Here is a 27,163-nt window from a genome sequence, read left to right on the forward strand (position 1 = left end):
GTCCTGGTATATATTAATGACATGCCAGAGGGAGTAAACAGTTATATTAATTTGTTTGCGGATGATGCGAAGTTGTGTAGGTGTGTGAAGAGTGAAGAAGATTGTGAAATTTTACAGGCAGATCTGGATAAGATTTGGGAGTGGAGCAAGAGGTGGCAAATGGAATTTAATCTGAGCAAAAGTCATGTGATGGAGATGGGGAAGAGTGGAAGACGGCCAAGAGGGTCATATAAGATGGGTGAAGAAGTAGTGTTGAAAAAGGTGGAAAAGGAAAAGGATTTGGGAGTGATAATACAAGACCATGGGCAGTTTGAGGCTCATATTGATAAGATATAATTTGATAAAAATATTGGATTAGCCTTCCATTATATGGATAAAGATATGATGAAGAAATTAATTAGTATGGTAATTAGACCAAGATTGGAATATGCTGGAGTGGTTTGGTCCCCTTATAAAAAGAAGCATATAAGGAAGTTGGAGAGATTGCAGAGAATGGCAACAAAAATGGTTCCGGAATTGGCAGAAATGACCTATGAGGAGAGATTAAAAGAAATGAATTTGCTTACCTTGGAACAAAGAAGAGAAAGAGGAGATTTAATACAGCTTTATAAACTGTTGAATGGACTGGATGAAGTGGATAATGACCAAATGATGTTGAGAGAGGAAAACTTAAATAGAACTACAAGATCGCATAGTAAAAAGATAGCCAAGGGAATATGCTTGAAGGATGTGAAGAAATATAGTTTCCCACAAAGATGTGTGGAGGTGTGGAATGGTTTGAGTGAGGAGGTGGTGTCAGCAAGGAGTGGGCATAGTTTGAAAGGAAAGTTGGATGTGTGTAGATATGGAGACCAGGCCACACACACACACACACACACACACACACACACACACACACACACACACGCTAACCTTGAGCCCAGCCACACCTGCCTTAAACCTCAATTTTGACCTTTACAATATTGCATCACCACCACCACCACCACCACCACGGTTGCCTCACTTCCAGCTTGTGTTTTGTGTTATATCCTTGAGAGAGAGAGAGAGAGAGAGAGAGAGAGAGAGAGAGAGAGAGAGAGGAGGGTGAACAGGAAGAAATGATGAAATTAATACCAGAGAGAGAGAGAGAGAGAGAGAGAGAGAGAGAGAGAGAGAGAGAGAGAGAGCTTACTAATAACTACAACTACTACTATTACTACTATAACTAATAATAAACTAATTCTTGAGTCCGTTTTCTTTCACAGCATCATGAGAGAAAATGAATTAAAGTGGCAACTTAACCAAACTTCACAATTAGGCAAACATTCATTAAAAACACGTATTTTTTACTTCAAACACAAACCAACACACATGACAGCAGTAGTAATAATAGCAGGGAAGTGTTTAGTAGTTTGTGAAGCCTTTAGAAGCAGAAATAAGATAGTAAATAGGTAGATAATAGCAGAAATAGTAGTAGTCGTAGTAGTAGTTTTAAGAGCAGACATTTTTGTAGTTTATGAAGCATTTAGAAGCAGAAATAGTGTGATAAATAGGTAAATAGACGCAAAAATAGTCGTAGCAAGTAGTAGTAGTAGTAGTAGTAGTAGTAGTAGTAGTAGTAGTAGTAGTAACTGGTTTAAAATGTTACAGGTTTGTTTGGCGGTCGAAGCAGAGACAAAGAGAAGACCACCACCACCACCTCCTCCTCCTCCTCCTCCTCCTCCTCTCGCCACGATGAAGACCCCGTGGTAGTCCTCCCCTCCCCACACCTCCTCCCCTCCCCAGGCACCCCCAGGTCCTTCCCAGCCCCCCACTCGCCCCCAATAATAGGAACAAGTGGATCTGTACCCCCTCTCTCTCCTCTTCCTTCTCTTCCTCCCCTCTCTCCGGTCCCCTCCTCCCTCCCCCTCCCATTGTGGATATGTCACCTGGCCCCCACCTCCCTCACACCCCCTTCCCCTCCCCCTACCCCCAGGCATGACCTTAGAAGAGGCGCTAAGGTCTAATAGTGTGTTTGTCAAGACGGAGTGAGTGACAGACAGACAGACAAACAGACAGACAGACAGACAGACAGACAGACAGACAGACAGACGGAGAAAGAAAGAGAGAAAGAGAGAAAGAGAGAGGATAGAGATTGTAAACGCACTCACACACACACGCACACACACTACTACTACTACTACTACTACTACTACTACTACAACAACAACAACAACAACAACAACAACAACAAGGGCATTCATTATAACAAAAAATTATATGAATTAGTTAATAAAATGTACTGAAGATCAATTTTATGTGTTTCTCTAGTTCATTACCTACCTTACGTCACCTCACACACACACACACACACACACACACACACACACACACACACACACACACACACACACACACACACTATATAGAAACTCTCAATATACACGAAAACCACCTTCACACCACAAAACACACCCAAACACACTCAAACACACTCAAAACACACCAAAACACACTCAAAACACACACAAAACATTCAAAACACCTCAAATGCCCCTAAACACACCCCAAACGCACTAGAAACACCCAAACACACTCAAAACACAAAACACACTCAAAACACACATAAACACTCAAACACTCAATATCTCCTACACACCCCAAACGCACTAAAACACCCAAAACACACAAAATTACGCAAACACACTCAAAACACTCATGACACTCAAATGCAAACACTCAAATCCACTAGAAACACAAACACACCCAAACCACTTAAAAACACTCAAAACTCACACAAAACACTCAAACATCTTGCACACTCGATGCTAAATGCACTCAAACGCACTAAAAACATCCAAAACACACCCCAAACACACGCAAACCACTTAAAAACACTCAAAACACACTCAAAATACTCATGACACCTCAAATGCCCTAAACACACCCAAAACTCAATACAAACACCCAAAACACACAAAATGACGCAAAACACACTTGTAACACCCTAAAATGCCCTCAAACACACCCCACACGCACCCAAACCACTTAAAACACTCAAAATTCACCCAAAACACCTGAAAATGCCCTAAAAAACACTCTAAACACCAAGTATACATCCCAAACACACCCCACACACCCAAAACACTTAAAACTGACGCAAACACACTCAAAACACCTCAAAATGGCCTCAAACACACCCAAAACACACTAGAAACACTCAATATACACCAAAATTATCCCCAAACACACGCAAAAGACCCCTCTCACACACCCAAATCACTTAAAATACTCAAAACTAACGCAAAACACACTCAAAGCACAATACAACCCCTCAAATGCCTCCAACCAAACTCAAAACACACGCAAACACTCATACACACCTCCACACCACACTCAAGATACGTAAAATATGCCTTAAAACATCCAACACACACAAAATCTGCCCAAAAGACACTTGTAACACCCAAAACACCCTGCAACACTGACACACACACTTCAAATACACAAAAAAGTATTATAAAGAACGGCAACATTACAAGGGTGACTTACCTAAATGTTGTGGCTTGGCTCCTCCTCTTCCGCTTCCCTTTCTCATTCCTCCTCCTGTTTCCATTTTTTAGTCTTTCTGTTGCTTCCATCTACACGCCTGAGCCTAGAAACACATCACAACACTCAGAAAACACTAGATATTAGGCAAAATATTGAGGAAGTGGCTTGGCAGCCTTGGCTGGTCCTCCTCTTCCTCCTACTTTTCTCCTTCCTTCCTCCTCCTCCTCCTTTATTTCTCCTTTCTTCTTCCTTCTACCATTATTATCTACACACCAGAGCCCTGAAACACACGCAAACACGTAGAAATCACTAGATATTAGGCAAAATACTGACGAACTGGGCGGCTGGGAGGGAGGGACGCCAGCCCAAGGCCTGTGACGTCACAGAATGCGCGGGACCAGCGGAGACTCGTCTAAATTACGTAAATAATTTGAAAATTGACCCATAGAAAAAACGAAGCCACGGCCGAATGCTTGACATTTTACGACTGTGAACAAACTTTAACTAACATCCACAACATAAAAACATCTCCTGCCTAACTAGTTTGAAAGAATTGTGTAAATTAACTATATTATAAATTATAAAATCATTTGCACTCATGAAACTCAAAAACGTCCACCCATTTCCACTTTATATTTATTTTGAAAAATATTAGACAATATAAACTCTCTTCTCAGGCGTCCAACAGTTAGCTAGAACCAGAAGTGAACCAATGAAACTTATTTATGTCAAACAAAACCATTCAAATCCAAACTCATCAAAAACTCTTGTCAAGTCCAGCCATTTTCACTTGGCGAGTATTTTAACACACTTGACACAGTCTGAGCTTTCTTTTAAGGCATTGGACACCGAGTTAGACCGTCAACCAAAAACGTAATTAAATCAAATACAAAATATAAAACTTACGTTTAACGGGACCAAACACCATTTCAAAGTCCACATATTTGACTCAATGGGTTGATTTCACGCCTAAATCAGCACAGACGACTCTTTGCCACCATAAAGGCCCACTTACACCTTCAAATAAAAAAACTCAAAAAAGCAGATGGAAAATTTGGCCGTTGAAAAGACATTTATACACGCCATAAAACACCACTAAACGCCACATATTTACCGAACTCTGGCGCGGAACACTCTTCAAACACAACGCAGTATTTATAGGAACCATAAAAACACACCATGGAAGCGTAATATTATCATTAGCAAATATGTGAAAAAGTATAGAAACCTGCTGGTGGCCGGGAGGCGGGGCTCGGGAGGAGAGCGGAGGGGACCGGGGTGGGCTACATCCGGGGAGAGGAGGGGGAACAGCCGCGGCGGGGGCTCTGAGTCCATATGTTGCCTTTATCAGCTCACCACAACAAAATGAAGCTATGTCAGGAATAAGTGACCACGAAATAGGAATTGTCAGACTGGTGGCTGTATTGTGACACATGTTTGGCTGAAGGAAGCAAGTCACATCTCCTAAAACTTGCCTCTTTACTGCAAAACACACTCAGAACACCTTGCAACACCTCAAAATGCCCCAAAACACAAAAAATGACGAAAAACACACTCAAAACACTTAAAAATGCTCCCAAACACACACAAAACACACAAAAATGACGCAAAAAACACTCAAAACACCTCCAAACACACCCAAAACTTTTACCAATCGCCTTCCTCAACACCTGGGCACAAGTCACACTGTTTGCACTCTCACTTGTAAAGCTAACTCAAGAAATAAGTGAACGGCCTCAAACGTACCTCACACATGAACGGAGGGCGCTGTGGTAACGCTGTCAACTTGCACTGCTGGTTCACTGCTTGTGTGTGTGTGTTTGGTTAGTTCTGGGTGTGTTATGGGGTGTTTGAGTGTGTTTACGAGTGTTTGGGGGTATACAAGAGTGTGTTTTGAGTATGTTTAACTGTGTGTGCGTGTGTAGGTTGGTTCTGAGTGTGTTTACGAGTGTTTTGGGGTATACAAGAGTGTTTTGAGTATGTTTAGCTGTGTTTACAAGTGTTTGGGGTATACAAGAGGATATTTGGGTGTGTTTGGGGTGTATGGGTGTATGGCAAGACAGGATACACCACCACCTTCACCACCACCACCGCCAACACAACTGGCAGTCCCGAGTCCCAGCTGACGTCCGGGGTTGGTCTTTTAGTGTCAACAATACAAAATGTCTAAGATAACTGGCTAATACTAATTTAATGAGATGCTACGCTTATGGAAATCTTATATATAGGTTTATTGTTTATTTTTACGTTACTATTTTTTGCTGTAATGTCCTGGTGTTGTTAAATAAAGGCAGTAAATATGAAAGAGCATCTGATTTTACAGGGAGTGTTTTCATATCGCGCGGAAAAAAAAAAAGAAAATGAGAGAAACCAGAGAAAACGAGGTATTTAAATGGTAGACAATTGTATTTCTCTCATTCTTTACTTCTATCACCTCTGTTCTTGATATATGAGTATTTTTGACAGTATACCACGGCGAAATGATAATAAGTAAAGGAATATACACATTTGATCAACCATATCTATCTATTTATCTCTCTACGAGTTTATTTACTTATATATCTACCTATTTATCTATTTCTGTTTATCTCTGTCTATCCACTCATGTATTTATCAACCTATTAAATTACCTGTTTACCTATTTATCTATCTATCTATCTATCTATCTATCTATCTATCTATCTATCTATCTCTGTCTGTCTCTCTTCAAACAGACATACAAAATAAATGGCTTTCTTTTCCTATAACTCCCTGCCTGCTTCTTCTCTTCTGCATTTCCTCTAAACATTATCAAAGAAAGCCTTGCCATTATTGTACATTAGAGAAAGTAAAAACAAGAATAACAGCATCTCTCTCTCTCTCTCTCTCTGGATCAGCTGACGAGGTAAACAACTTGCCCCAAAGTTTAACGTTTTTACAATTTTATCTTTATTACAAGGTTAGAGTGAGTTGTTTATGCATTAGGGTGATGGAATAGGGTGAGGTGGAATAGTGTGTGGTGAAGAGATAGGGTGATATAGAGGAGGAGGAGGAGGAGGAGGAGGAGGAGGAGGTGGAACTAAAAATTGTGGTGTTTTTTTTTTTTTTGCAGGTGTGTGTGTGTGTGTGTTTGTGTGTTAATGGAGAACTACAAGCTAATTCAGGCCATAGGACGAGGGGCTTATGGGTAAGTCTCTCTCTCTCTCTCTCTCTCTCTCTCTCTCTCTCTCTCTCTCAAACTAGTTTTAGAAATGAAAATAAACAAACAAAACACTAACCATCTGTGTGTGTGTGTGTGTGTGTGTGTGTGTGTGTGTGTGTGTGTGTGTGTGTGTTGCAGGAATGTGTATCTATATAAGAGAATTGAGGACGGCCGGGCGGTGGTGATCAAGATGCTACACATGGAATCCATCAGCGAGGAGGAGTGTGAGGTGAGAGAGAGAGAGAGAGAGAGAGAGAGAGAGAGAGAGAGAGAGAGAGAGATTTGACAGTATATATTAGTAAAAAAAAAAAAAAAGAGAAGTTTGAGAGAGAGAGAGAGAGAGAGAGAGAGAGAGAGAGTGTGCAAATTATTTCTCCTCCTCCTCCTCCTCTTCCTCTCCTCTATTTCTGTCTCTCTCTCTCTCTCAGCCTCTCCCAGACATACCCAGACCTCTCACAGCCTCTTCCAGTTTCTCACAGCCTCTCTCAGTGTCTCCCAGCCTCTTACAGCAGCCTCTTCCAGCCTCTCACAGCCTCTCTCAGCCTCTCACAGCCTCTCTCAGCCTCTCCCAGTCTTCCACAGCCTCTCCCAGCCATACCCAGACCTCTCACAGCCTCTCTCAGTGTCTCCCAACCTCTCTGTGTCTCCCAACCTCTCCCAGCCTCTCCCAGACTTACCCAGACCTCTCCAGCCTTTCACAGCCTCTCACAGCCTCTCCCAGCCTCTCTCAGTGTCTCCCAGCCTCTCACAGCTTCTCTCAGTGTCTCCCAGCCTCTCACAGCCTCTTACAGCTCTCATAGCCTTTCACAGCCTCTTACAGCCTTTCCCAGCCATACCCAGACCTCTCACAGCCTCTCTCAGTGTCTCCTAGCCTCTCTGTGTCTCCCAACCTCTCCCAGACTTACCCAGACCTCTCCAGCCTTTCACAGCCTCTCACAGCCTATTCTAGCCTCTCCCAGCCTCTCACAGCTTCTCTCAGTGTCTCCCAGCCTCTTCCAGCCTTTTACAACCTCTTCCAAATATACCTAGACCTCTCACAGCCTCTCACAGCCTCTCACAGCCTCTCCTAGCCTCTCTCAGTGTCTCCAGCCTCTCACAGCCTCTCCCAGCCTTTTACAGCCTCTCCCAAACATACCCAGACCTCTCACAACCTCTCACAGCCTTTTGCAGCCTTTTGCAGCCTTTCACAGCCTCTCTCAGCATCTCCCAGCCTCTCCTAGCCTCTCCCAGCCTTTTACAGCCTCTTCCAAACATACCCAGACCTCTCACCGCCTCTCACAGCCTTTTACAGCCTCTCTCAGTGTCTCCCAGCCTCTCACAACCTCTCACAGCCTCTCCCAGCTTTTCTCAGTGTCTCCCAGCCTCTCACAGCCTCTCTTAGTGTCTCCCAGCCTCTTCCAGCCTTTTACAGCCTCTCCCAAACATACCCAGACTTCTCACAGCCTCTCACAGTGTCTCCAGCCTCTCACAACCTCTCACAGCCTCTCCCAGCCTTTTACAGCCTCTTCCAAACATACCCAGACCTCTCACAACCTCTCACAGCCTTTTGCAGCGTCTCCCAGCCTCTCACAGCATCTCCCAGCCTCTCCCAGCCTTTTACAGCCTCTTCCAAACATACCCAGACCTCTCACAGCCTCTCCCAGACATACCCAGACCTCTCCAGCCTTTCACAACCTCTCACAGCCTTTACAGCCTCTCTCAGTGTCTCCCAGCCTCTCACAGCCTCTTCCAGCCTTTTACAGCCTCTTCCAAACATACCCAGACCTCTCACCGCCTCTCACCACCTCTCACAGCCTTTTACAGCCTCTCTCAGTGTCTCCCAGCCTCTCACAACCTCTCACAGCCTCTCCCAGCTTTTCTCAGTGTCTCCCGGCCTCTCACAGCCTCTCTTAGTGTCTCCCAGCCTCTTCCAGCCTTTTACAGCCTCTCCCAAACATACCCAGACTTCTCACAGCCTCTCACAACCTCTCACAGACTCTCACAGTGTCTCCAGCCTCTCACAACCTCTCACAGCCTCTCCCAGCCTTTTACAGCCTCTTCCAAACATACCCAGACCTCTCACAACCTCTCACAGCCTTTTGCAGCGTCTCCCAGCCTCTCACAGCCTCTCATAGCCTCCCACAGCCTTTTACAGCCTCTTCCAAACATACCCAGACCTCTCACAACCTCTCACAGCCTTTCACAATCTCTCACAGCCTCCCACAGCCTGTCACAGCCTCTCACAGCCTTTCCCACTCTCCCACAGCTTACCAAGAACGAGGTGAGGGTGCTGTCAATGCTGCAACACCCAAACGTCATAGAATATTTCGACAACTGCCTTGAAAACAACACTATGATGATTGTGATGGAGTATGCGCCGGGGGGGAACCTTTATGACTATTTGAGGTCACGTGGGGAGGGAAATCTGCTGCAGGAGGAGGTAAGGGGTGCTTTGGGTTGTTTTTGGTGTGTTTTTAGGTGTTTTTGTGTGTTTTTGAGGTGTTTTGAGGTGTTTTTGGGTGTTTTAGGGTGTTTTGAGGTGTTTTGGTGTGTTTTGGGTGTTTTGAGGTGTTTTGGGTGTTTTGGTGTGTTTAGGGATGTTATTTGGGTGTTTGTTTGGTATTTTTGGGGTGTTTTGTGGTGTTTTTGTGTGTTTTGTGATACTTTTGATGTGTTTTGGTGTGTTTTGGGGTGGTTTTGAGGTATTTTGGGGTGTTTTGGGTGTATGGAGGGCAGAAGATTAATGGTCACAGTCTTCACTATTTTAGTCCCCCACATGAGTTTGTGAAGCTGTACAAAATCACCAAATAGTCACCACAAGGAATAGGGAGACTCATGTTTTTTTAGGGCATTTTAAGACAGTTTGGCATAGTTTTTGGGCATTTTAAGACAGTTTGACATGTTTTTAAGCCATTTTCAGACAGTTTGATATATTTTAGGGCATTTTAAGATAGTTTGGCATGTTTTTTAAGCCATTTTCAGACAGTTTGACATATTTTAGGACATTTTAAAAAGGTTTGACATATTTTTAGGGCATTTTAAAACAGTTGGGATGTTTTTATGCCATTTTAAGATAGTTTGGTATGTTTTTGGGGTATTTCAAGAGTGTGGCATGTATTTAGGACATTTTAAGACAGTTTAGGGCATTTTTAAGGCATTTTAAGACAGCTTAAGGTATTTTAGAACACTTTAACAGGCTACAGTGGAAGTTACTGGCATTTTTTCAAGGTCCCAGCAACATTATAACAGTAAAACCACAAATACTCCTTTTAAAATACCCAGTGCTGTTAATAGTGCTTTGATGCTGTTCCCTGCTGCACCCCCACAGGACGTGCTGCACCTTTTCTGCCAGCTGGCTCTGGGTTTGCAGCATATTCATAACAGCAACATCCTGCACAGAGATATAAAGTCAAACAATATTCTCTTGGATCGTTCTCATCGGATCGTCAAAATTGGAGACTTCGGCATATCCAAGATTCTCAGCAGGTGTGTGTGTGTGTGTGTGTGTGTGTGTGTGTGTGTGTGTGTGAGGGGTTACTTTTCAGGGGTGTTTTGGGGTGTTTTGGGTGTGTTTTGGGGTGTTTGAGGGTGATTTGGGTGTGTTTTGGGGTGTTTGAGGGTGTTTTGAGTGAGATTGTGTGTTTTTGAGTGTGTGTGTGTGTGTGTGTGTGTGTGTGAGGTTATTTTTCAGGGGTGTTTGGGTGTTTTGGGTGTGTTTTGGGGTGTTTTGGGGTGTTTTGAGTGAGATTGTGCATTTTTGAGTGTGTGTGTGTGTGTGTGTGTGTGTGTGTGTGTGTGTGTGTGTGGGTTGTTTTGGAGTGTTTGAGTGAGATTGTGTGTTTTTTTGGGAAAGAAAGAATGAATGAAAGAAAGATTACTGAGAGAGAGAGAGAGAGAGAGAGAGAGAGAGAGAATGTGTGTCTGCATTTGTTATATAATTTTAGTCTCTCTCTCTCTCTCTCTACCCTAAAAACACAAAAAATCTTTCAACTTAACTTAACCAAACACACACGAACACTTCCTCTCTCCCTCTCTCTCTCTCTCTCCTCTCCTCTCTCTCTCTCCCTACAGCAAGAGCAAGGCACACACAGTAGTTGGAACCCCTTGTTACCTCTCTCCAGAACTGTGTCAAGAGAGGCCTTACAATCAAAAAAGTGACATCTGGGCCCTTGGCTGTGTGCTGTATGAAATGCTGACGCTGCGTAGGGCTTTTGAGGCTGAGGTAAGGCTGTCTTGGGGTGTTTTTGGGGTGTTTTGGTGTGTTTGAGGGTGTTTTTGATGTTTTTGGTGTGTTTTGGGGTGTTTGAGGGTGTTTTTGGTGTGTTTTGGGGTGTTTTGGTGTGTTTTGGGGTGTTTGAGGGTGTTTTTTATGTGTTTTTGGGGTGTTATTGGTGTGTTTTGAGGTGTTTCTGGGGTGTTTTTGCCTCTTGGTGTGGTTTTGATGTTTTTGAGGTGTTTTGGGGTGTTTTGGGTGGTTTTGGTGGTTTTAGGTGTTTTGGGTGTTTTGGTGTGTTTGAGGATGTTTGAAGGGTGTTTTGGGGTGTTTTTGTGTGCTGTATGACATGCTGACACTGTGCAGGACTTTTGAGGCTGAGATAAGGCTGTCTTGGGGTGTTTATGGGGTGTTCTGGGTGTGTTTTGAGGTGTTTAAGGGTGTTTTTGATGTGTGTTTGGGGTGTTTTGGGTGTGTTTGGGTGTTTTGGGTGTTTTAGGGTGTTTTTGGTGTTTTTGTGTGTGTATGAGATGCTGTTTTGCGTAGTGTTTTGAGGCTGTTTGAAGGCTGTTTGAGGGTGTTTGAGGTGTGTTTTGGGTGTTTTGAGGTGTTTTGGTGTGTTTGATGTTTTGGGGTGTTTTGGATGTTTTGGGTTGTTTGAGGGTGTTTTGGTGTGTTTTGAGGTGTTTGAGGGGTGTTTTTGAGGTGTTTCTGGGGTGTTTTGGGTGTTGGTGTGTTTTGGATGTTTTAAGGGTGTTTGAGTGTGTTTGAGGTGTTTGAGGGTGTTTAAGGATGTTTTTATGTTTTTTGGGTGTTTTTGTGTGCTGTATGACATGCTGATGCTGTTTAGGGCTTTTGAGGCTGAGGTAAGGGTGTCTTAGGGTGTTTTAGGGTGTTTTGGGTTGAGGTGTTTGAGGTGTTTGAGGTGTTTTGGGTGTGTTTTGGGTGTTTTGGGTGTTTGAGGTGTTTTGGGTGTTTGAGGTGTTTTGGGGTGTTTGAGGTGTTTTTGTGGGTGTTTGAGGTGTTTGAGGGTGTTTGAGGATGTTTTGGGTGTTTGAGGGTGTTTTGAGGGTGTGTTTGAGATGTTTGAGGATGTTTAGGGTGTTTTTGGTGTTTGAGTTTGGGTGTGTTTGAGGGTGTTTTGGGGTGTTTTGGTGGTGTTTGAGGTTTTGAGGGTGTTTTTGAGGTTTTGAGGTGTTTTAAGGGTGTTTGAGGATGTTTAAGGGTGTTTGAGGGTGTTTGAGGTGTGTGTTTGAGGATTTTGGGTTTTAAGGGTGTTTGAGGATGTTTTGGGGTGTTTTGGGGTGTTTGAGGGTGTTTTAAGGGTGTTTTAGGGTGTTTAAGGTGTTTAAGGGTGTTTGAGGGTGTTTGAGGATGTTTAAGGGTGTTTGAGGATGTCTGTCTGGGGTTTTAAGGGTTTTGAGGATGTCTAAGGGTTTTTTGGGTGTTTGAGGTGTGTAAGGGGTGTTTGTTTGAGGATGTCTAAGGGTTTTAAGGGTGTTTGAGGATGTCTAAGGGGTTTTAAGGGTGTTTGAGGATGTCTAAGGGTTTTAAGGGTGTTTGAGGATGTTTAAGGGGTTTTAAGGGTGTTTGTGTTTGAGGATGTTTAAGGGTTTTGAGGATGTTTTGTGGTGGGTGTTTGAGGTTTGATGTCTAAGGGGTTTTAAGGGTGTTTGAGGATGTCTAAGGGGTTTTAAGGGTGTTTGAGGATGTCTAAGGGGTTTTAAGGGTGTTTGAGGATGTCTAAGGGGTTTTAAGGGTGTTTGAGGATGTTTGAGGGTGATTTAAGGGTGTTTGAGGATGTCTAAGGGTTTTTGGGTGTTTGAGGATGTCTAAGGGGTTTTAAGGGTGTTTGAGGATGTCTAAGGGGTTTTAAGGGTGTTTGAGGATGTCTAAGGGGTTTTAAGGGTGTTTGAGGATGTTTAAGGGGTTTTAAGGGTGTTTGAGGATGTCTAAGGGGTTTTAAGGGTGTTTGAGGATGTCTAAGGGGTTTTAAGGGTGTTTTGGATGGATGTTTTAAGGGTGTTTGAGGATTTTAAGGGTGTTTAAGGGTGTTTGAGGATGTCTAAGGGTTTTAAGGGTGTTTTGGGTGTTTTGAGGATGTTTAAGGGTTTTAAGGGTGTTTAGGGGTGTTTAAGGGTGTTTGAGGATGTTTAAGGGTTTTTGGGGTGTTTGAGGGTGTTTTGGGGTGTTTTGAGGATGTTTAAGGTTATTTTTGAGGGTGTTTGAGGTGTGTTTGAGGTGTGTTTTGGGTGTTTTGGGGTGTTTGAGGTTTTGGTGTGTTTTGGGGTGTTTTGCCTCTTGGTGTTTTTGGGTGTTTTGAGGTGTTTTGGGTGTTTTGGGTGTTTTTGGGTGTTTTGGTGTGTTTTGAGGGTGTTTGAGGGTGTTTAAGGGTGTTTTGTGTGTTTTTGTGTGCTGTATGACATGCTGGCCTTAGGGCTTTTGAGGCTGAGGTGTGTCTTGAGGTGTTTTAGGGTGTGTGTTTTTGGTGTGTTTTGTTTTGTGTGTTTGAGGGTGTTTTGGGTGTATTAGTGCGTTAGAGGGTGTTATAAGGGTGAGGATGTTTATGGATGTTTTGGTGTGTTTTGGGGTGTTTTGGGTGGGTTTTGTGTATTTGGTGTTTTTGGGTGTTTTTGTGTGTTTTGGTGTGTTTTAGGTGTTATGGATGTTTTTTATGTTTTGGGGTGTTTGAGGATGTTTTGCAGTGTTTTGTTGTGTTTTCAGTGTTTTGTGTGTTTGGTGTTTTAGGGGTGTTTCTGGGTATTATGGGTGGTTTTTTTTTATGTTTTGGGGTGTTTGAGGGTGTTTTGCGGTGTTTGCGGTGTTTTCATAGCGTTTTGTCTCACACCCCAAAAATTAAAATAAAACAAATAAGAATTCCCTTTAAAAACCACCAATATTCTCTCTCTCTCTCACTCACACACACTCTCCCTCTCTCTCACTCTCTCCCACAGACTCTCCCAGCATTAATTATGAAGATAATGCGTGGAATATTTGCCCCAATCCACCCACACTACAGTCAGGAGATGAGAGCCTTCCTCCACCTCCTCCTCCACATAGATGCTGCTCAGAGGCCGACCATAGACCAAGTATTAGCTCAGCCTCTCATCTTCTCCCCCCTCCTGAGGCTCCATGCTGACCTAGGAATGCTGCACTGTGCTTCCAGGTATGCTGTGGGCTGATTTGGGGTGTTGTGGGGTGTTTTGGGGTGTTTTGGTGGTTTTGTGGGTGTTTTTGGTGTTTTTAGTGGTTTTGTGGGTGTTTGGGGTGTTTTTGGTGGTTTTGTGGATGTTTGGAATGTTTTGGGGTGTGTTTTTGGTGGTTTTGGGGTGTTTTGGGATGTTTTGGGTGGTTTTGTGGGTGTTTGGGGTGTTTTGGTGGTTTTGTGGATGTTTGGAATGTTTTGGGGTGTGTTTTGGTGGTTTTGGGGTGTTTTGTGGTGTTTTGGATAGTTTTTGGATGGTTTTGTGGTGTTTTGGGTGTTTTGTGGTGTATTTGGGTGTTTTGTGGTGTTTTGGTGTTTTGTGGTGTTTTTGGTGTTTTGGGGTGTGTTTTGGTGGTTTTGTGAGTGTCTGGGGTGTTTGGGGTGTTTTCGTGTGGATGTTTGGGGTGTTTTGTCGGTGTTTGGGATGTTTTGTGATGTTTTTGGAATATTGGGTGTTATTGGAGGTGGTTTTGGGTGTTTACAAATGTTCTGTGGTGTTTTGTGGGTATTTTGGGTGTGTTTGGTGTTTTTGTGGGCACTTTTGGTGTTGATAAGGTGTTTTTTGGGTGTTTGGTAGTGTTTTTGTGTGTTTAGTGGTGTTTTGGGGATGTTTGGAGGTGGTTTTGGTGTGTTTACAAATGTTTTTTGGGTGTTTATGGGTGTTTTGTGGGTGTGTGTATTTCCCTAGTGGTATATTAAGAGGGTGGGGGGGTGGGGGCTCCTAGTGGTTTGTGTCCATGTTTTTCTGAAGTTTGTGCACAATTTCTATCACTACAGTGTGTGGAATGGAGCTTTGTAATATTCCTCACTCACTCACTCTTCAGCACCTGCCAGTGTGTGTGTGTGTGTGTGTGTGTGTGTGTGTGCGTGTGGAAGCAAATACTTAGTTTAATGGTGTCTTTCTGGAGTCAGGCTGTCTTGTATCACCAGTTAGTGTGTGTGTGTGTGTGTGTGTGTGTGTGTGTGTGTGTGTGTGTGTGTAAATATCCACGTAGTCTAACTCCCTTCTATTAATACCACTTACAATCCACGTTAATCCTCTTGCGTTTCTCTACTTGGACAGTTTTCTCTATTTATATTTGCAGATTACCGCAAAAATGGTTGACTTCTGAAGATTAATGAGATTTTCAGCTTTTTTACATTAATTTGACTGATTTTTTTTTTAAGAGTAAACTAATTATTCTCTCTCTCTCTCTCTCTCTCGGCAGGCCACTACGGTTGTCTTCCGTGGGTCAAGACCGCTTCAAATCGCCCAAAGCTGCAACAGAAACACAGGCCAAGGAGAAATGAACACACTCTCTCTCTCTCTCTCATTTTTCTTCCTGCTTTTTTATTTTTTTTATTTTGTGTATTTCTCTTGTTTAGTCTTCTCTCTTCTGTCTTCTTTTCTCCTGTTTTCTTTTTCCTTTTTTTCTTGTCTCTTCTCTCTCTCTCTCTCTCTCTCTCTCTCTCTGTGTGTGTGTGTGTGTGTGTGTGTGTGTTTGTGTGTGGGAAATGTCCTCCCACACACCAAGACGTGTTGTGTTTGTTGGTGTGTAATGCATCAGTGCCAAGGAGTGCCTCACAGAAAGGTTTATTTTGTATTGAGTGGTGCAATAAAACACTTTGCTACAACCCTAAGTGTATTTGTCTCTCCCTCACACACACACACACACACACACACACACACACACACACACACACACACACACACACACACACAGAGGGGGTAATGAAATAGTTATAAGGTGTAAACACTGAGACCAAATTTATTTATGCATATTGGAACATCCAGTACAAGAAAGCCTGTATAAATAATTATATTAAAAGCATTGCTGACCTGTCCCAGCACACTGACCAGCTAGGATATGCTTCAAGTGGCATGGTTGACAGAGGGGCCGCGGGCGGGGGCGCACCACGGGGGTTCCCGCCCTGACTAGCTCGTGGGAATGTGCAGCGGTAGGTAGGGAGGACAGGCCAGCCGTGCCCGGCCGCCGGCCCACCCCGGCCCCGCCCCACGGCCGGGGCGGGGCGGGGCGGGCCGGGGCGGCCGCTGGCGTGGCGGAGTGAGCACGGTAGAACCTGGCGGCCGCCTGCTGACACGGCAACACAACACCAACAGTGACACCTGGGGCCCCGGTGCCCCCAGCGGCGGCGGAGCGGCGCGGGGCGGCCCCGCCGGGAAATGCAACGCTGGAGGACGACAACTTCACCTTATTGCTCCCGGCTTCATTGCTACGGTGGTGGCGGCGTGGCGGGGCGGCCCCGGGGAGAAGGACAGCAGGGGAAAGGGAGGGATGGGGCGAGGAGGGGGGGGGCGGGGCGGGAGTGGGAGGGAGGGAGGGTGTGGGAGGGCAGCAGCTGCAGCGTGTCATGTCACAGGAGGTGGTGGTGGTGGTGGTGGGGCCCCGGCCAGCTGGTGGAGACTGAGGCTTGCATACGGGCGGGGCCGGGGCCGCTGAACACACGAGAGAGGCACACGGGGAGCACCGACATGGCTCCAGCTGCTGCGGCGGGACGGGACGGGACGGGGCGGGGCGGGACAGGAGGAGGGGGCGTGGAGCCTCCGGGGGGGTGAGGGCCCCTCCCTGGCGCTGGGGGCAGCCAGGGCGGCGCGGCACCTCAGGACTAGAGAAGCTCACTGGACTGGGAGGCGACCACACCCCTCGCGCCTGCCAGCGGGGCGGGGCGGGGCGGAATGGACGGGTGGGTGGGTGGGAGGGGGAATGGGGGGCGGAGGGGGCCGGATGGGGGCAGTAAGGATCAGCAGGACAGAGAGACAGAGACAGAGACGAAGGGAGGAGGAGGAGGAGGGGAGAAGGATGGGGAGGGCGGGAAAGGGAGGCAAGACAGGCGTAAACAGTAAACCAGAACAGCAAACAGACATGAAATAAAAAGGAAAACAAAACAAACCAAGACGAAAGAAAAAGAAAAAAGAAAAAAACTGATCAAGAAACAGAGAAACAGAAGAACAGACCAAAACAAAAAGACAAAAGATTAAAAGAAAAAAAAATCGAATTCAAGATGGCGGTAACTTTTAAAAAACTTAAAAAATGTAGATCTATAAAAACAAAATTATTAAAAAAGAAGAAAAGGAAAAAAAAAAAATGAAATACGAGAAGAGAGAAACAGAAAACGGAAAAGGCGGGAAATCTGAAAACGAGAGAGGAAGAGGAAGAAAAAGAGGAAGAGGAAGAGGAAGAGGAGAGGAAGAGGAGAGGAGGAGGAGGAGGAAAGACGGGGCTGGCGGCCACAACCACGCGACTCACAGAGGAAATAGTGCAAACCCTGAGCAGGCAACGAACAAACAAACAAACAAATAAAAAAAAACCATCCCATCATAGCAATTTAAATTTTTTTTTTGTATTTTTTCGTTTTTTCATAGAGTTTTTTTTTTAATATCTGTAGTAGTAGTGATAGTAGTAGTAGTAGTAGTAGTAGTAGTAGTAGTAGTAGTAGTAGTGAAAGTTGTTTACTACTAACGTATGTAGATGCCACCACTACAATAGAGAGACACTATTAAGCTCTTTTACACGAGTTTTAAGAAAGCTTTACGCCGCACCTCGATACAGACAGACAGACTGACAGACTGACAGACAGACAGACAGACAGACGCGCACCGCACCTAACAGTAATGATCAGCAACCTTACTTAGTTGACTTAACGCTTACTTACTTGTTACTTAGTGTTACTTAGTGTTACTTACACTCACTATGTTAAAACAACACCCTCTGAGGCTACTAAGTGGGTTCCCTGTTGTAAAAGAGCGTAGACCAGACGTGAACACATTCTACAAGTATGAGCAAGTGGCCAATAGAGACAGTGCCAGTCATTCAATCTCATATTACTTGAGGCTTCAATACTGGCACCAACAACAACACGTGTGGCACGGCCCTCCACCCTCCCTCCCTCCCTCCCTCCCTCCATCCCTACACCCTCCCTCCCACCCTCCCTCCCTCCCTCCCTCCCTCGCACATCTAAAAATATAGTAGTATAAAACGTACGTAGGTACATACCGTAGGTACCCTCGTACCCTCACTCCTCTAATACAAAACTCTGACTGTTACCGGTGCTGGTGTCATAATACCATTTAAGTTACATGGAAAGACTTGCGGCCTGCCTCTGTCGCCCCGGCCACCACGGCCCCGGCGGGGCGGGGCGGGGCGGGGCTGGGGCGGGGCGGCGCTAATACACACAACAAATGCTTTGGTTCACCCTTGCCGCCGCCGCCCCGCGCGGGGGGCGGGGCAAGGTGTGCGATATGTCTTGATGGTAGTATCAGAGATACAACTATTATGCCCTCATCATCATCATCATCATCATCATCATTATCGTCATCATCACGTCTCGTCGGCGTGGTCGAGGCGGCGTCGCTGCGACGGGGCGGGGCGGGGCGGGCGGGTTGGGGCGAGGCGGGGCCGGTCGGGTCGGGTTGGGTCGGCACGGCACGGCACGGCACGGCACGGCGCGGCGCGGCGCGGCGCGGCGGACGCATGTGCTGCAGCAGCAGCATGAACAGCAGCAGCAACAGCATGAGCAGCAGCGAGCACTGGTGTCGGTGACAGAGGAACACAGCCTAGATAGATAGTTTTGTGTACTTTGCTACGAGAAGACATGACCAGAGCCGCTACACTACACTAACAAACAAACAAACAAACTCACACTCAAGCTACACTTACACATGAGAAGTATTCGCTACTGATCATATTCAGTTATTATTATTATTATTATTATTATACATACATTATTATTAATATTATTATTATTATAGATTATTATTATATTATTAATTATTATTATTATAAGATATTATTATTATTATTATCATTATTACTAGTTTAATTTGGCACCAGACCAAGAAGTGATCAGCTAGGCATGAGTCGCTACACACACATGGCACCCTTGGCTTCCTTCAGGGATCTTTGGAATCTCGTGTTTGAAATGCATTTCTGTGCTGACCAGCTGCTACGCTTTGTCCTGCGGGGCGCGGCCTGGCCTGCCTTGGCCTGGCCTGGGCGGGGCGGGTCGGGGCCCGGTGGCCGGTGGCCCGGTGGCCCGGTGGCCGGCCCGCGGCGAGACAGTGTTGTTGTGTCTCGGGTACTCCGGGAGGTGAAGTGGCCGCCGGCGGGTGGCCGGTGGGAGGGTGGGTGGGTGGGTGGCAGCGGTACCGTCGCAGGAGTAGTGTTATTGTTATCATTATCATTATTAATAATATTATCATTATTATTATTACCACTTCATGGAATCGACTGCATTACATTTTAATCTATATAGCAATATTAAAAGAATATCTTGACTTGTACATAGTCAGGTACAAAAATCATAATACAAGTTTTATCACCCAAAAGCCTTACTTACTTACTTAATTACTTACTTACTTAATTAATTAATTACTTACTTAATTACTTACAACTGCAACTCCAACCATCTTTGGAATCAGGGACAATTTTACAACAGGAAAACTTAGCACGTCACGGCACGTCACGGCACGTCGAATGCGGGGCAGGGCGGCGCCGCGCCCACGACACTCAACACTCGCCACGGAGCGGCGGCAGCGGCAGCGGCGGCGGCGACAGGCGGCGTGTTAAGTACTGCCACCCCCGCCAGGGCCGCCACGCGACCCCAGCGGCTGGCAGCTTGCATCACGCGCGCGCAAGCACGCACGCACGCACGCACGCACGCGCACGCACGCACGCACGCACACACACACACACACACACACACACACACACACACACACACACACACACACACACATTCGTGGCTGACGCCCTCACAGTGACTTGCTCCCTGAGGCTGCCGTGTCTCTCTTGCTTTGTCCACCACTCACTATAGGCTGCCACACACACACACACACACACACACACACACACACACACACACACACACACACACACACACACACGTTGCTCCTTCACTGCACGCATTTTTTTTTTTTTTTTTTTTTACTTATTTTGTCTTAAGAGTAAGTGAGCAGCTGGAGTCTGCTGCTCACACGGGGAAAACAAAGAGGCGCCCGGCCCCGCCCGCCCCGCCCCGGCAGTGTCGCCCCGCGGCCCCGCCAGGAGACTGGGCCGTGGGGCGGAGTGAGGCGCGCGGGTGGTGCGGGTGGGGGCGGGCGGGCGCGTGTGTGGTGGTGGTGGTGGTGGTGGTGGTGTAGTTGTCGGTGGTGGCGGTGGCGGTGGCGGACACGCACACACACAAGGCACATGTAACGTTGCACTCGCTGTGGGCTGCCGGCGGCCCTAATGTCTTGACCAGAGGAGAGTTATCACACGGTAAGCTTCACAACCATTGTCAGCGCAACACTTCCTGGGCCGGCACGCACGCACGCACGCACGCACGCACGCACGCACACACACACGCACACACTCGCTGCCTGCTGGCTGGCTGGCTGGCGCTGTGGCCGCCGTCACGTGTCACGCGCCGCAGTGTCGCTGTGTCGCTGCTGGATCAGGTTTCTGGCCTTTATTTATTCATTTTTGTGTTTTCTTTCCTTTTTTTTTTTTGCATTTTTTTAAATGTTTATATAGAGAATTTTACGTCACTAAATGCTCGCTTTGCTTGTCATTTGTTTAGATGCCAAGAGGGACTGTGTGTGTGTGTGTGTGTGTGTGTGTGTGTGTGTGTGTGTGTGTGTGTGTGTGTGTGTGTGTGTGTGTGTGTGTGTGTGTGTGTGTGTGTGTGTCTTCCAGGCAAGGAAGCTATATGGCCATGGGCCAGCAAGTGTGGGTGGGGAGGCGCTGCTCTCTGCCCTGGTGTGGCCTGGGCGCTGTGTGTGTGTGTGTGTGTGTGTGTGTGTGTGTGTGTGTGTGTGTGTGTGTGTGTGTGTGTGTGTGTGTGTGTGTGTGTGTGTGTGTGTGTGTGTGTGTGTGTGTGTGGATTGGGGAGGTGTTGGGTTGGTTGGGGGGAGGGGGGCAGGTTGAGATCCTAAAGTATTGGTGTGAGGGGCACCTCCCCCTCCCCCCTGCCTGTGTCGCCCCGGCCCACCGCCCCGGCCCGCCGCGCCGCGCCGCGCCGCCATGCATTAACCTAAGTGTAGTACACTATGTATTTATGTATAGTATATATCTCTAATATATATGTATATATTCTCTACTTCTACTATAGTATCTATGTTACTCATCTCCACACGTCAAGTTGAGTAGAGCAGCGGCGGCGGCGGCGGCCGCGCCGGGCCGGGCGCCGCCGCCGGGAGTCAGGGAACAGAGTAAAACATCACAGGCAAAACTAAAAGTATTGTATACACCCTAGGGCGGGGCGGGGCGGGGCGGGATAGGGCGGGGCGGGGCGGGGCACCAGTGGGCGCTGGTCCTCCGAGCGAATGGTCCGGGTGACGCGTAGCACCGAACACTGCTTGTGCACACAAGTGCGCGCGTGTACACACACACACACATACATGGCTACTGCCCCGTGCGCGCCTCGCCCCGCAGTGCCGGCGGCGGCAGAACAGGGCGGGGCGGGTCGGGGCAGGCTGGGATGATGCAGGACGGTAGTGTTGGGGCGCCCCGAGGGGCGGGGCGCCCCGCTAAGAGGAATGAATAAGGCATTGCGCTTCTTCCTTACTACAGTCACCGCGGCGGCGGCGGTGGCGGGGTAAAACCTCGCCGCCGCCGCCGCCACCGTTGCACGATTGTCCAGGGCGCGTCCTTGAGTGTTGGCGGCGTCCAGTGTGCATCAGCTTTATGCATCGCAGTATTTTATGATCTTTGTATTTTGATAACATATTGCACTGACGTGAGAATGAGAGCGGGAGACGAGCGGCCGCCGCCACCCACCGCTGCTGCCGCCGCCACCACCACGTCAGGAAGCCCGGCGTGCCCTGGCATCCTGCGCGGCTGAGGCGCGGAGCCATGGCGGCGGCCCAGCGGTCCTGGCAGCTCCGGGCGGCGTGGCGGCGGGGCGGCGGGGGTTGGGGGGGCAGGGTCAGTGGGGGACACGGCGGCTCTGAACAACCACACAAAAACAGCAGATCATTAACATTATAATGGAATTGATAAACTAAAGCTGTAAGACAGGCAGGCAGGCTGGCTGGCTGGCTGGCTGGCTGGCCCGCCCGCCAGGTAAGTAGTGCCGCGCCGCCGCGAGCCGTCTCCCCCACTGAGACGCTGCTGCTGCTGCTGCTGCTGCTGCTGCTGCCGCCGCCCATCCCCTGCGCCACAAAGGTTCCTGAGAAAACGGCGTAAGCTGACTCCGTGGGGCTACGCTGCGCTGCGCTGCACCAAGACACAACTACACAGTACCGCACCGCGCCGCGCGACAGTCGCTTCCCGTGAAGGCAAAACATCAACATCATCATCACCATCATCACCCGGCCTGGATCACAACGGAGAGCTCTAGTGCTGCGGCGCCGCGGCTCAGCAAATGCAAGTGACTAAGCAGCCCCGCGCCCGGCACCGCACCACAAGCACCACGCTCCCCACCGGTGCGGCGGCGGGGGCGGGGTTGGCTTGGCGGGGCGCAGGGCTGCAGTGGTGGCATCCAACGCTTGTACGGCGGCGGTGGCGGAGCGAGAGGAAAGGTAAGATTGTTGTACACAGTAACACAGTAACACAGTAACACAGGGAGAGAAGGCGAGTATCTTAACTGGCTAAACAATGTTGGAAGAGTTGTTCTGGGCTGCCGGGGAGGGGCCGCCGCCCCACTCCAGGGGCGGGGAGAGGGGCGGGGCTGCTCGGCGCGGCACGCCGGGCCTGGGGCCTGGGGCCAAGCTAACAAGCAAACGATGGGCGGGCAGGGCGGTGCCGCGGACTACGCTAACCAAGGTGGCGGCGGCGGCGGGGCGCCAGCACGCCCTCAGGTGACACAGCTTGCTAATACTACATGACCTGACCCGGCCTGCACCACACGCACACGCACACGCAAACACACACGCACACACACACCGTGGCCACCACCCGGGGCAGCAGGGGGCCGCCGCAGCACGGCTGGAAGGGTGCCGCCTGCTGCCCGTGGTGGGGGAGGGCTTACAGGGGTGTGGGGTGAGCCCAGTCTGGGGAAGGGGAGGGGGGGGCGGGGTGGCTTATCCTAGGTTTTTGGCAGACTGGCTTGATTCTTCCTTGTATTAGATCATCATCATCATCATCATGAGCTAGCTGGGTGGCTGGGTGGCTACGAGAGTTCACTACTCTGTAATATTGATATGGCTCCGCGTTGTCCTACGCACTACGTACGGGTCGCGATAATAGTACTATCCACACACACACACACACACACACACACACACACACACACACACACACACACACACACACACACACACACGAGCACTGTCACGATATATTGTCCTTACAAAGGATTAAAAACGTTAAATTATAATCACTATAATAATAATAATCAATCATAATAACTGATAAAGAAAATTCTGGTGGCACTTTGTTTATACTTTCCACAAAACTGTACACAATACTGAACGTGCGACGCGCGGGGCGAGGGGCGCGGGGCGCGGCCACGCCGGGGACTCCGCCCTCCAACACAACAACAACAACGATTTTTTTTTTTTTTTTTTTTGTGCTTTTCTTTTGTTGTCGTCTCGAGGGTAAAGACAGTGAGTAAAGCTGAGCGATGGTGAGGAGGATCAGTACTGACGCTGTACTGCACTGCACTGCACTGCACTGTAACATGTTGTTGTAGTAGTAGTAGTAGTAGTAGTAGTAACATTACATTACGAAAGAGTGGACCTCGCCTATCATATCACTATTAAATCTCACAATGACCATGATTAGTGGCAGCACCATCATTTGTGGACCTCACACACACACTCACACACTCACACTCACACACACACCACCACTACTGGTGGTGGTGGTGGCGGTGGTGGTGCACTGCCAGCCCCGCCTCATCCCACCCGCTTGCCAGCAGCAGCAGCAGCAGCAGCGGCAGCCCCGCCGGCCCTTCGCGCCCACCACTTTGATTGCATGTCCAAGAAAACTCAGATTTGGGCGGCAGCAGCTGCCTGGCGGATCGCGGCGCGCGGCGGGGCGGCGGGGCGAGGTTGGGCGAGGTGGGACGGGGCGGGGAGGAGGCTGGTACGGGGCGGGGCGCGTCGGTCCCCACAACACACTTTGGACCACTTGGAGGAGTGACTGTCATATCACAACACGTCTAACTCACAAGAACACATGATTCTCACGGACGCCGAGGGCCCCGCCACCACCGCCGCCGCCGCCACTACGTGCCGCCGGCAGGCGGGGTCGGGCAGAGCGGGGCGGGTTGGGTCGGGGCGCGGCGCTGGTGTGCGGGCCTGCAGGAGGGCGGGGAGGGAAGATGCCGCGAGTCTGCTTTAAGGCAATGGGCACGAGTGTGACTGAGGCGCCGCTCCTGGCGCGGCCGCAGCGGAGGCAGCGCGCCCGTCCGCCCGTCCGCCGCGGGCCTGTGGTGGGTGGCGGGGATCTGGTGAGGTGCGCGGCGCGCGGCTGCGAGACCAACGGAGAGACAGACAGAACGACTATGTGACGACAGACAGACAGACAGACAGACAGACAGATGGGGGGCGGGGTGGCGGGCGGACGGGCTGGCGTCGGGGTGGGCGTGCGTACGGGCGGGCGGGCAGCGGGGGAGGGCTGCTAACTGGAGGGCTCGTGCGTGGGCCGCGGCGCGTGTGTTGCCGCGGGGACGAGCTGGACGACGTGAGACTGAGGAAGGCCGCTGCCCCGTGCACTGCCCGCGCCGCGCCGCAACGCGCTGCCCCGCACGCCCTGCCTCGCGCCGCGCCGCGCCCCGCCCCGTGTCTTGTACAGAGTGAGCAGATCTAGAGTGCAGAGCCCCGGCGTGGCGGCACGGTGGCACGGTGGCATGGTGGCACGGTGCCACCGGGCGTGCGTCAGGCGCCGAGGTACTCAAGCAAGCACATTGAAAAAGTACATCATGTAACAATAGTCAGACTTAACCATAATTATAATAATAATAATAATAATAGTAATAGTAATAATAGCAATAGTAATAATAAGAATAGCCATAATGATAGTAATGATAATAGTAATAACTGTATTATAATAATAATAATAATTGTCCATATAGGAAATATCACACAGAGATAAGTGCTATCACTGATCACCAACCAACCTGTTGTCACCGCTAACCATGGTGCAGCCTTGCAGCCTTGTAGCTTTGTAGCTTTGTAGCTTTGTAGCTTTGTAGCTTGGGTACCCTCACACTCACTAACACTACCCACACACCTACCATCCTCTCTCTCTCTCTCTCTCTCTCTCTCTCTCTCAGGGTGTACAAGTACGTGTGGAGCATGTCCCTAGTATAATATGTGTTATCCTAGATAGAACTTAAGTGTTTACCTTTTGGTACATACACATCCTCAGAACACTGCCCCACCACAGCGGGGCCTAACCTACCCACACCACCAATATCAGCCCTACTTGTCCACACTACCTTACAAGAGTCATCGTCAGCAGCAGCTACACCACCACCACCACCACCACCACCACATCACCACCATGCCTCTGGGGGGGCGGTGAGGGCATGGGTGGTGTGTGGTGGGGCTAGGGGGTGGGGGGCTGAGTGGCAGCTGCATATTCTTGTGGTGATTAAGACTTAGGTATATTGGCATTAAATATAGGACCAGTTTTGTGTGTGGCCGGGGCAGGGGCGGGGCCGGTGGGTGTGTGGGGCCGCCCCGTGCCCCGGCCTGGCTTGCACCTTCAGTACTACAATAATAATGGTCGACTTTTATGTTGTCAGTTAATGAGTAACTTTGTATAAGAGTCACAGCGCTTGAACCTTTAAGCTCCACCTTCTATTGACCGCTGCCCCGCCCCGCCCCGCCACGCCCCAGGGCTCGCCGGGCCTGGGGCGGGGCGGGGGAAGGAGCGTGGCCATTCCGAAACATTTTTTTTTTAAGCATTTTTGTTTTTATATATATATTTTGTTTTCTTAAATCTTCAGTCTATATTTGTGTTTTGTTTCTATCTTAAAACTCACTCTCTCTCTCTCTCTCTCTCTCTCTCTCGCTCTCTCTCTCTCGCTCTCTTTTGAAGATAATTATTTTGCTTAAAATGTCTTCAATCCTTTGTTTATTGTTCTCACTGGCTGTGTGTACGCGTGTGTGTGTGTGTACGTGTGTGTGTGCAAGCTGTGTGCGTGTGTGTGTATGTGTGCGTGTGTGTGCTTGTAGCTAAGTCTTTTAAGGCAAGTGTCTCAGATGATATACACACAGAGCAGCTTGGGGGGGGGTGTGGGGGGGACTGGGGTTGGAGAGGGGTCACAGGGGGTCACAGGGGGGCTGGGGAACAATAACTAACCTCAGGGCATGGGTGCGTTGGCTTACCCTGGGATAGTTGACCTTAGATGACCTTTGGAGCTTCTCAGATAGACTCAGAGGTGAGGAGGCCGTCTGGGAGATATGGCTTGAGGGAGGAGGGGGTGGTGCGGTGCTGCTCGCCCCCCTCACTGATACTGCTGCCTCCCCAGAGAGACGAACCAACAACTCCACTGTTGCCCCAGAGATTTGAAGCACTCCTCCATTGCCCCATGAGTCGACCTTGGCCCCGGATGAAGGCTGCGACGTCGGGGTGGACCCACGCCCTGACCCGCCCCAGCTGGAGGAGTTATTCGGGGCAGGGGTGGGCGGGGCAGCTTGTCCTTGGTGTGTAGGTTGCCCCATTACCTGCTTCACATCACTATCACTGGCAAACTCAGCTAAGATTGTTGTGTTGCTTAGAAGACAGTTATTCAGATTTCCCTGGGCCTGTAGGGGTGAAATAAAGGGCATTAGGGTGCGTCAGGGTGTGTTCTAAAGGCTCTGGGGTTCTTAAGTGGTTCTGATAAGGTCTGCAGGGTGTTTTGGGGTCTTTTAAAAGGTTTGTGGGCATTTTTTTGTGTGGTTTTCAAGATTCTGGTGGTTTAAAAAGGGTTTGTTTGAAGTTTTTGGGGTTTTCAAGGGTGTTTTTGTGGTTTGAATGGTTTTGAGGGGTTGTAGTGGAAGTTATTGGGGTTTTTAAGAATGTTTTTCAAGGTTCTAGCAGTTTTGAGGGGTTGTAGTGGAAGTTATTGAGGTTTTCAAGGAGTTTTTCAAGGTTCCAGTGATAGTTTGACAGTTTAACAGGCTGCAGTGGAAGTTATTGGGGTTTTCAAGAGTGTTTTT

At 48.5% G+C, this 27,163-nt stretch overlaps 5 protein-coding genes and 2 long non-coding RNA genes across 8 annotated transcripts in view; 2 read left to right on the forward strand and 5 right to left on the reverse strand.

The window, feature by feature from the left end:
• The window catches only part of LOC123509160, a 3,393-nt gene extending 1,122 nt beyond the window's left edge, over window positions 1–2,271 (forward strand). Inside the window, exon 3 of the long non-coding RNA XR_006676145.1 lies at window positions 1,630–2,271. This is a non-coding gene — a long non-coding RNA (uncharacterized LOC123509160). The remainder of the gene's footprint in view (window positions 1–1,629) is intronic.
• The window catches only part of LOC123509164, a 19,891-nt gene extending 17,519 nt beyond the window's left edge, over window positions 1–2,372 (reverse strand). Inside the window, exon 1 of the long non-coding RNA XR_006676148.1 lies at window positions 2,312–2,372. This is a non-coding gene — a long non-coding RNA (uncharacterized LOC123509164). The remainder of the gene's footprint in view (window positions 1–2,311) is intronic.
• A 3,985-nt stretch (window positions 2,373–6,357) lies between these two features.
• Window positions 6,358–15,703, forward strand: LOC123509166 (serine/threonine-protein kinase Nek8-like). 2 transcript variants are annotated; one of them, XM_045263350.1, is made up of 9 exons: window positions 6,358–6,394; window positions 6,602–6,676; window positions 6,830–6,920; window positions 8,937–9,110; window positions 9,999–10,156; window positions 10,742–10,892; window positions 13,838–14,049; window positions 15,297–15,397; window positions 15,524–15,541. In XM_045263350.1, the coding sequence occupies exons 2-8, from the start codon at window positions 6,630–6,632 to the stop codon at window positions 15,376–15,378; spliced, it is 915 nt and encodes a 304-aa protein (XP_045119285.1). In that variant the 5' UTR covers window positions 6,358–6,394; window positions 6,602–6,629; the 3' UTR covers window positions 15,379–15,397; window positions 15,524–15,541. The 2 variants fall into 2 exon arrangements, with proteins under 2 accessions (XP_045119285.1, XP_045119284.1); XM_045263349.1 differs by having other exon boundaries at window positions 15,297–15,703.
• Window positions 15,704–15,890: 187 nt separating this feature from the next.
• On the reverse strand, window positions 15,891–19,264 carry LOC123509249 (predicted GPI-anchored protein 58). Its single transcript, XM_045263447.1, has 3 exons — window positions 19,064–19,264; window positions 16,509–16,739; window positions 15,891–16,160 (listed from the first exon to the last, which is right to left on the reverse strand). The coding sequence occupies exons 1-3, from the start codon at window positions 19,262–19,264 to the stop codon at window positions 15,891–15,893; spliced, it is 702 nt and encodes a 233-aa protein (XP_045119382.1).
• A 729-nt stretch (window positions 19,265–19,993) lies between these two features.
• LOC123509165 (protein Gawky-like) overlaps window positions 19,994–27,163 on the reverse strand; it is a 52,830-nt gene continuing 45,660 nt past the window's right edge. The window contains 1 exon segment of the mRNA XM_045263348.1: window positions 19,994–26,767. Within this exon segment, the coding sequence (XP_045119283.1) occupies window positions 26,282–26,767 (486 nt within the window). The 3' untranslated portion in view covers window positions 19,994–26,281.
• LOC123509250 lies at window positions 20,998–22,548 on the reverse strand. The gene is made up of 3 exons (XM_045263448.1): window positions 22,379–22,548; window positions 21,846–22,014; window positions 20,998–21,099 (listed from the first exon to the last, which is right to left on the reverse strand). The coding sequence occupies exons 1-3, from the start codon at window positions 22,546–22,548 to the stop codon at window positions 20,998–21,000; spliced, it is 441 nt and encodes a 146-aa protein (XP_045119383.1).
• On the reverse strand, window positions 22,658–24,863 carry LOC123509251 (translation initiation factor IF-2-like). The gene is made up of 4 exons (XM_045263450.1): window positions 24,675–24,863; window positions 24,181–24,482; window positions 22,953–23,059; window positions 22,658–22,905 (listed from the first exon to the last, which is right to left on the reverse strand). The coding sequence occupies exons 1-4, from the start codon at window positions 24,861–24,863 to the stop codon at window positions 22,658–22,660; spliced, it is 846 nt and encodes a 281-aa protein (XP_045119385.1).

The sequence above is a fragment of the Portunus trituberculatus genome, chromosome 26 (genome assembly GCF_017591435.1).
Source record: "Portunus trituberculatus isolate SZX2019 chromosome 26, ASM1759143v1, whole genome shotgun sequence".
NCBI classification, from domain to species: Eukaryota; Metazoa; Arthropoda; class Malacostraca; order Decapoda; family Portunidae; genus Portunus; species Portunus trituberculatus.

Bases quoted from the DNA above. Each gene is read 5' to 3' on its own strand.
- LOC123509249 (XM_045263447.1), bottom strand. From the start codon at position 19,264: ATGATAACAATAACACTACTCCTGCGACGGTACCGCTGCCACCCACCC. The intron at 16,740-19,063 runs GCCAGGCCGCGC...CCCCGCTGGCAG, and splicing joins CCCAGGCCAGGCCAAGGCAG to GCGCGAGGGGTGTGGTCGCC. The intron at 16,161-16,508 runs GTATGCAAGCCT...CCGTGTCAGCAG, and splicing joins CAGCGGCCCCGGCCCCGCCC to GCGGCCGCCAGGTTCTACCG.
- LOC123509166 (XM_045263349.1), top strand. From the start codon at position 6,630: ATGGAGAACTACAAGCTAATTCAGGCCATAGGACGAGGGGCTTATGG. The intron at 6,921-8,936 runs GTGAGAGAGAGA...ACTCTCCCACAG, and splicing joins TCAGCGAGGAGGAGTGTGAG to CTTACCAAGAACGAGGTGAG. The intron at 14,050-15,296 runs GTATGCTGTGGG...CTCTCTCGGCAG, and splicing joins ATGCTGCACTGTGCTTCCAG to GCCACTACGGTTGTCTTCCG.
- LOC123509250 (XM_045263448.1), bottom strand. From the start codon at position 22,548: ATGCCACCACTGCAGCCCTGCGCCCCGCCAAGCCAACCCCGCCCCCGC. The intron at 22,015-22,378 runs GTGATGATGGTG...GTGGTTGTTCAG, and splicing joins TCCGTTGTGATCCAGGCCGG to AGCCGCCGTGTCCCCCACTG. The intron at 21,100-21,845 runs GTGGGTGGCGGC...TACTACACTTAG, and splicing joins TGGTGGCGGCGGCAGCAGCG to GTTAATGCATGGCGGCGCGG.
- LOC123509251 (XM_045263450.1), bottom strand. From the start codon at position 24,863: ATGCCACCGTGCCACCGTGCCGCCACGCCGGGGCTCTGCACTCTAGAT. The intron at 24,483-24,674 runs GCAACACACGCG...TTGGTCTCGCAG, and splicing joins TCGTCCAGCTCGTCCCCGCG to CCGCGCGCCGCGCACCTCAC. The intron at 22,906-22,952 runs GTGTGTGTGTGC...CGTGTGGTGCAG, and splicing joins TGCCCCGGGTGGTGGCCACG to GCCGGGTCAGGTCATGTAGT.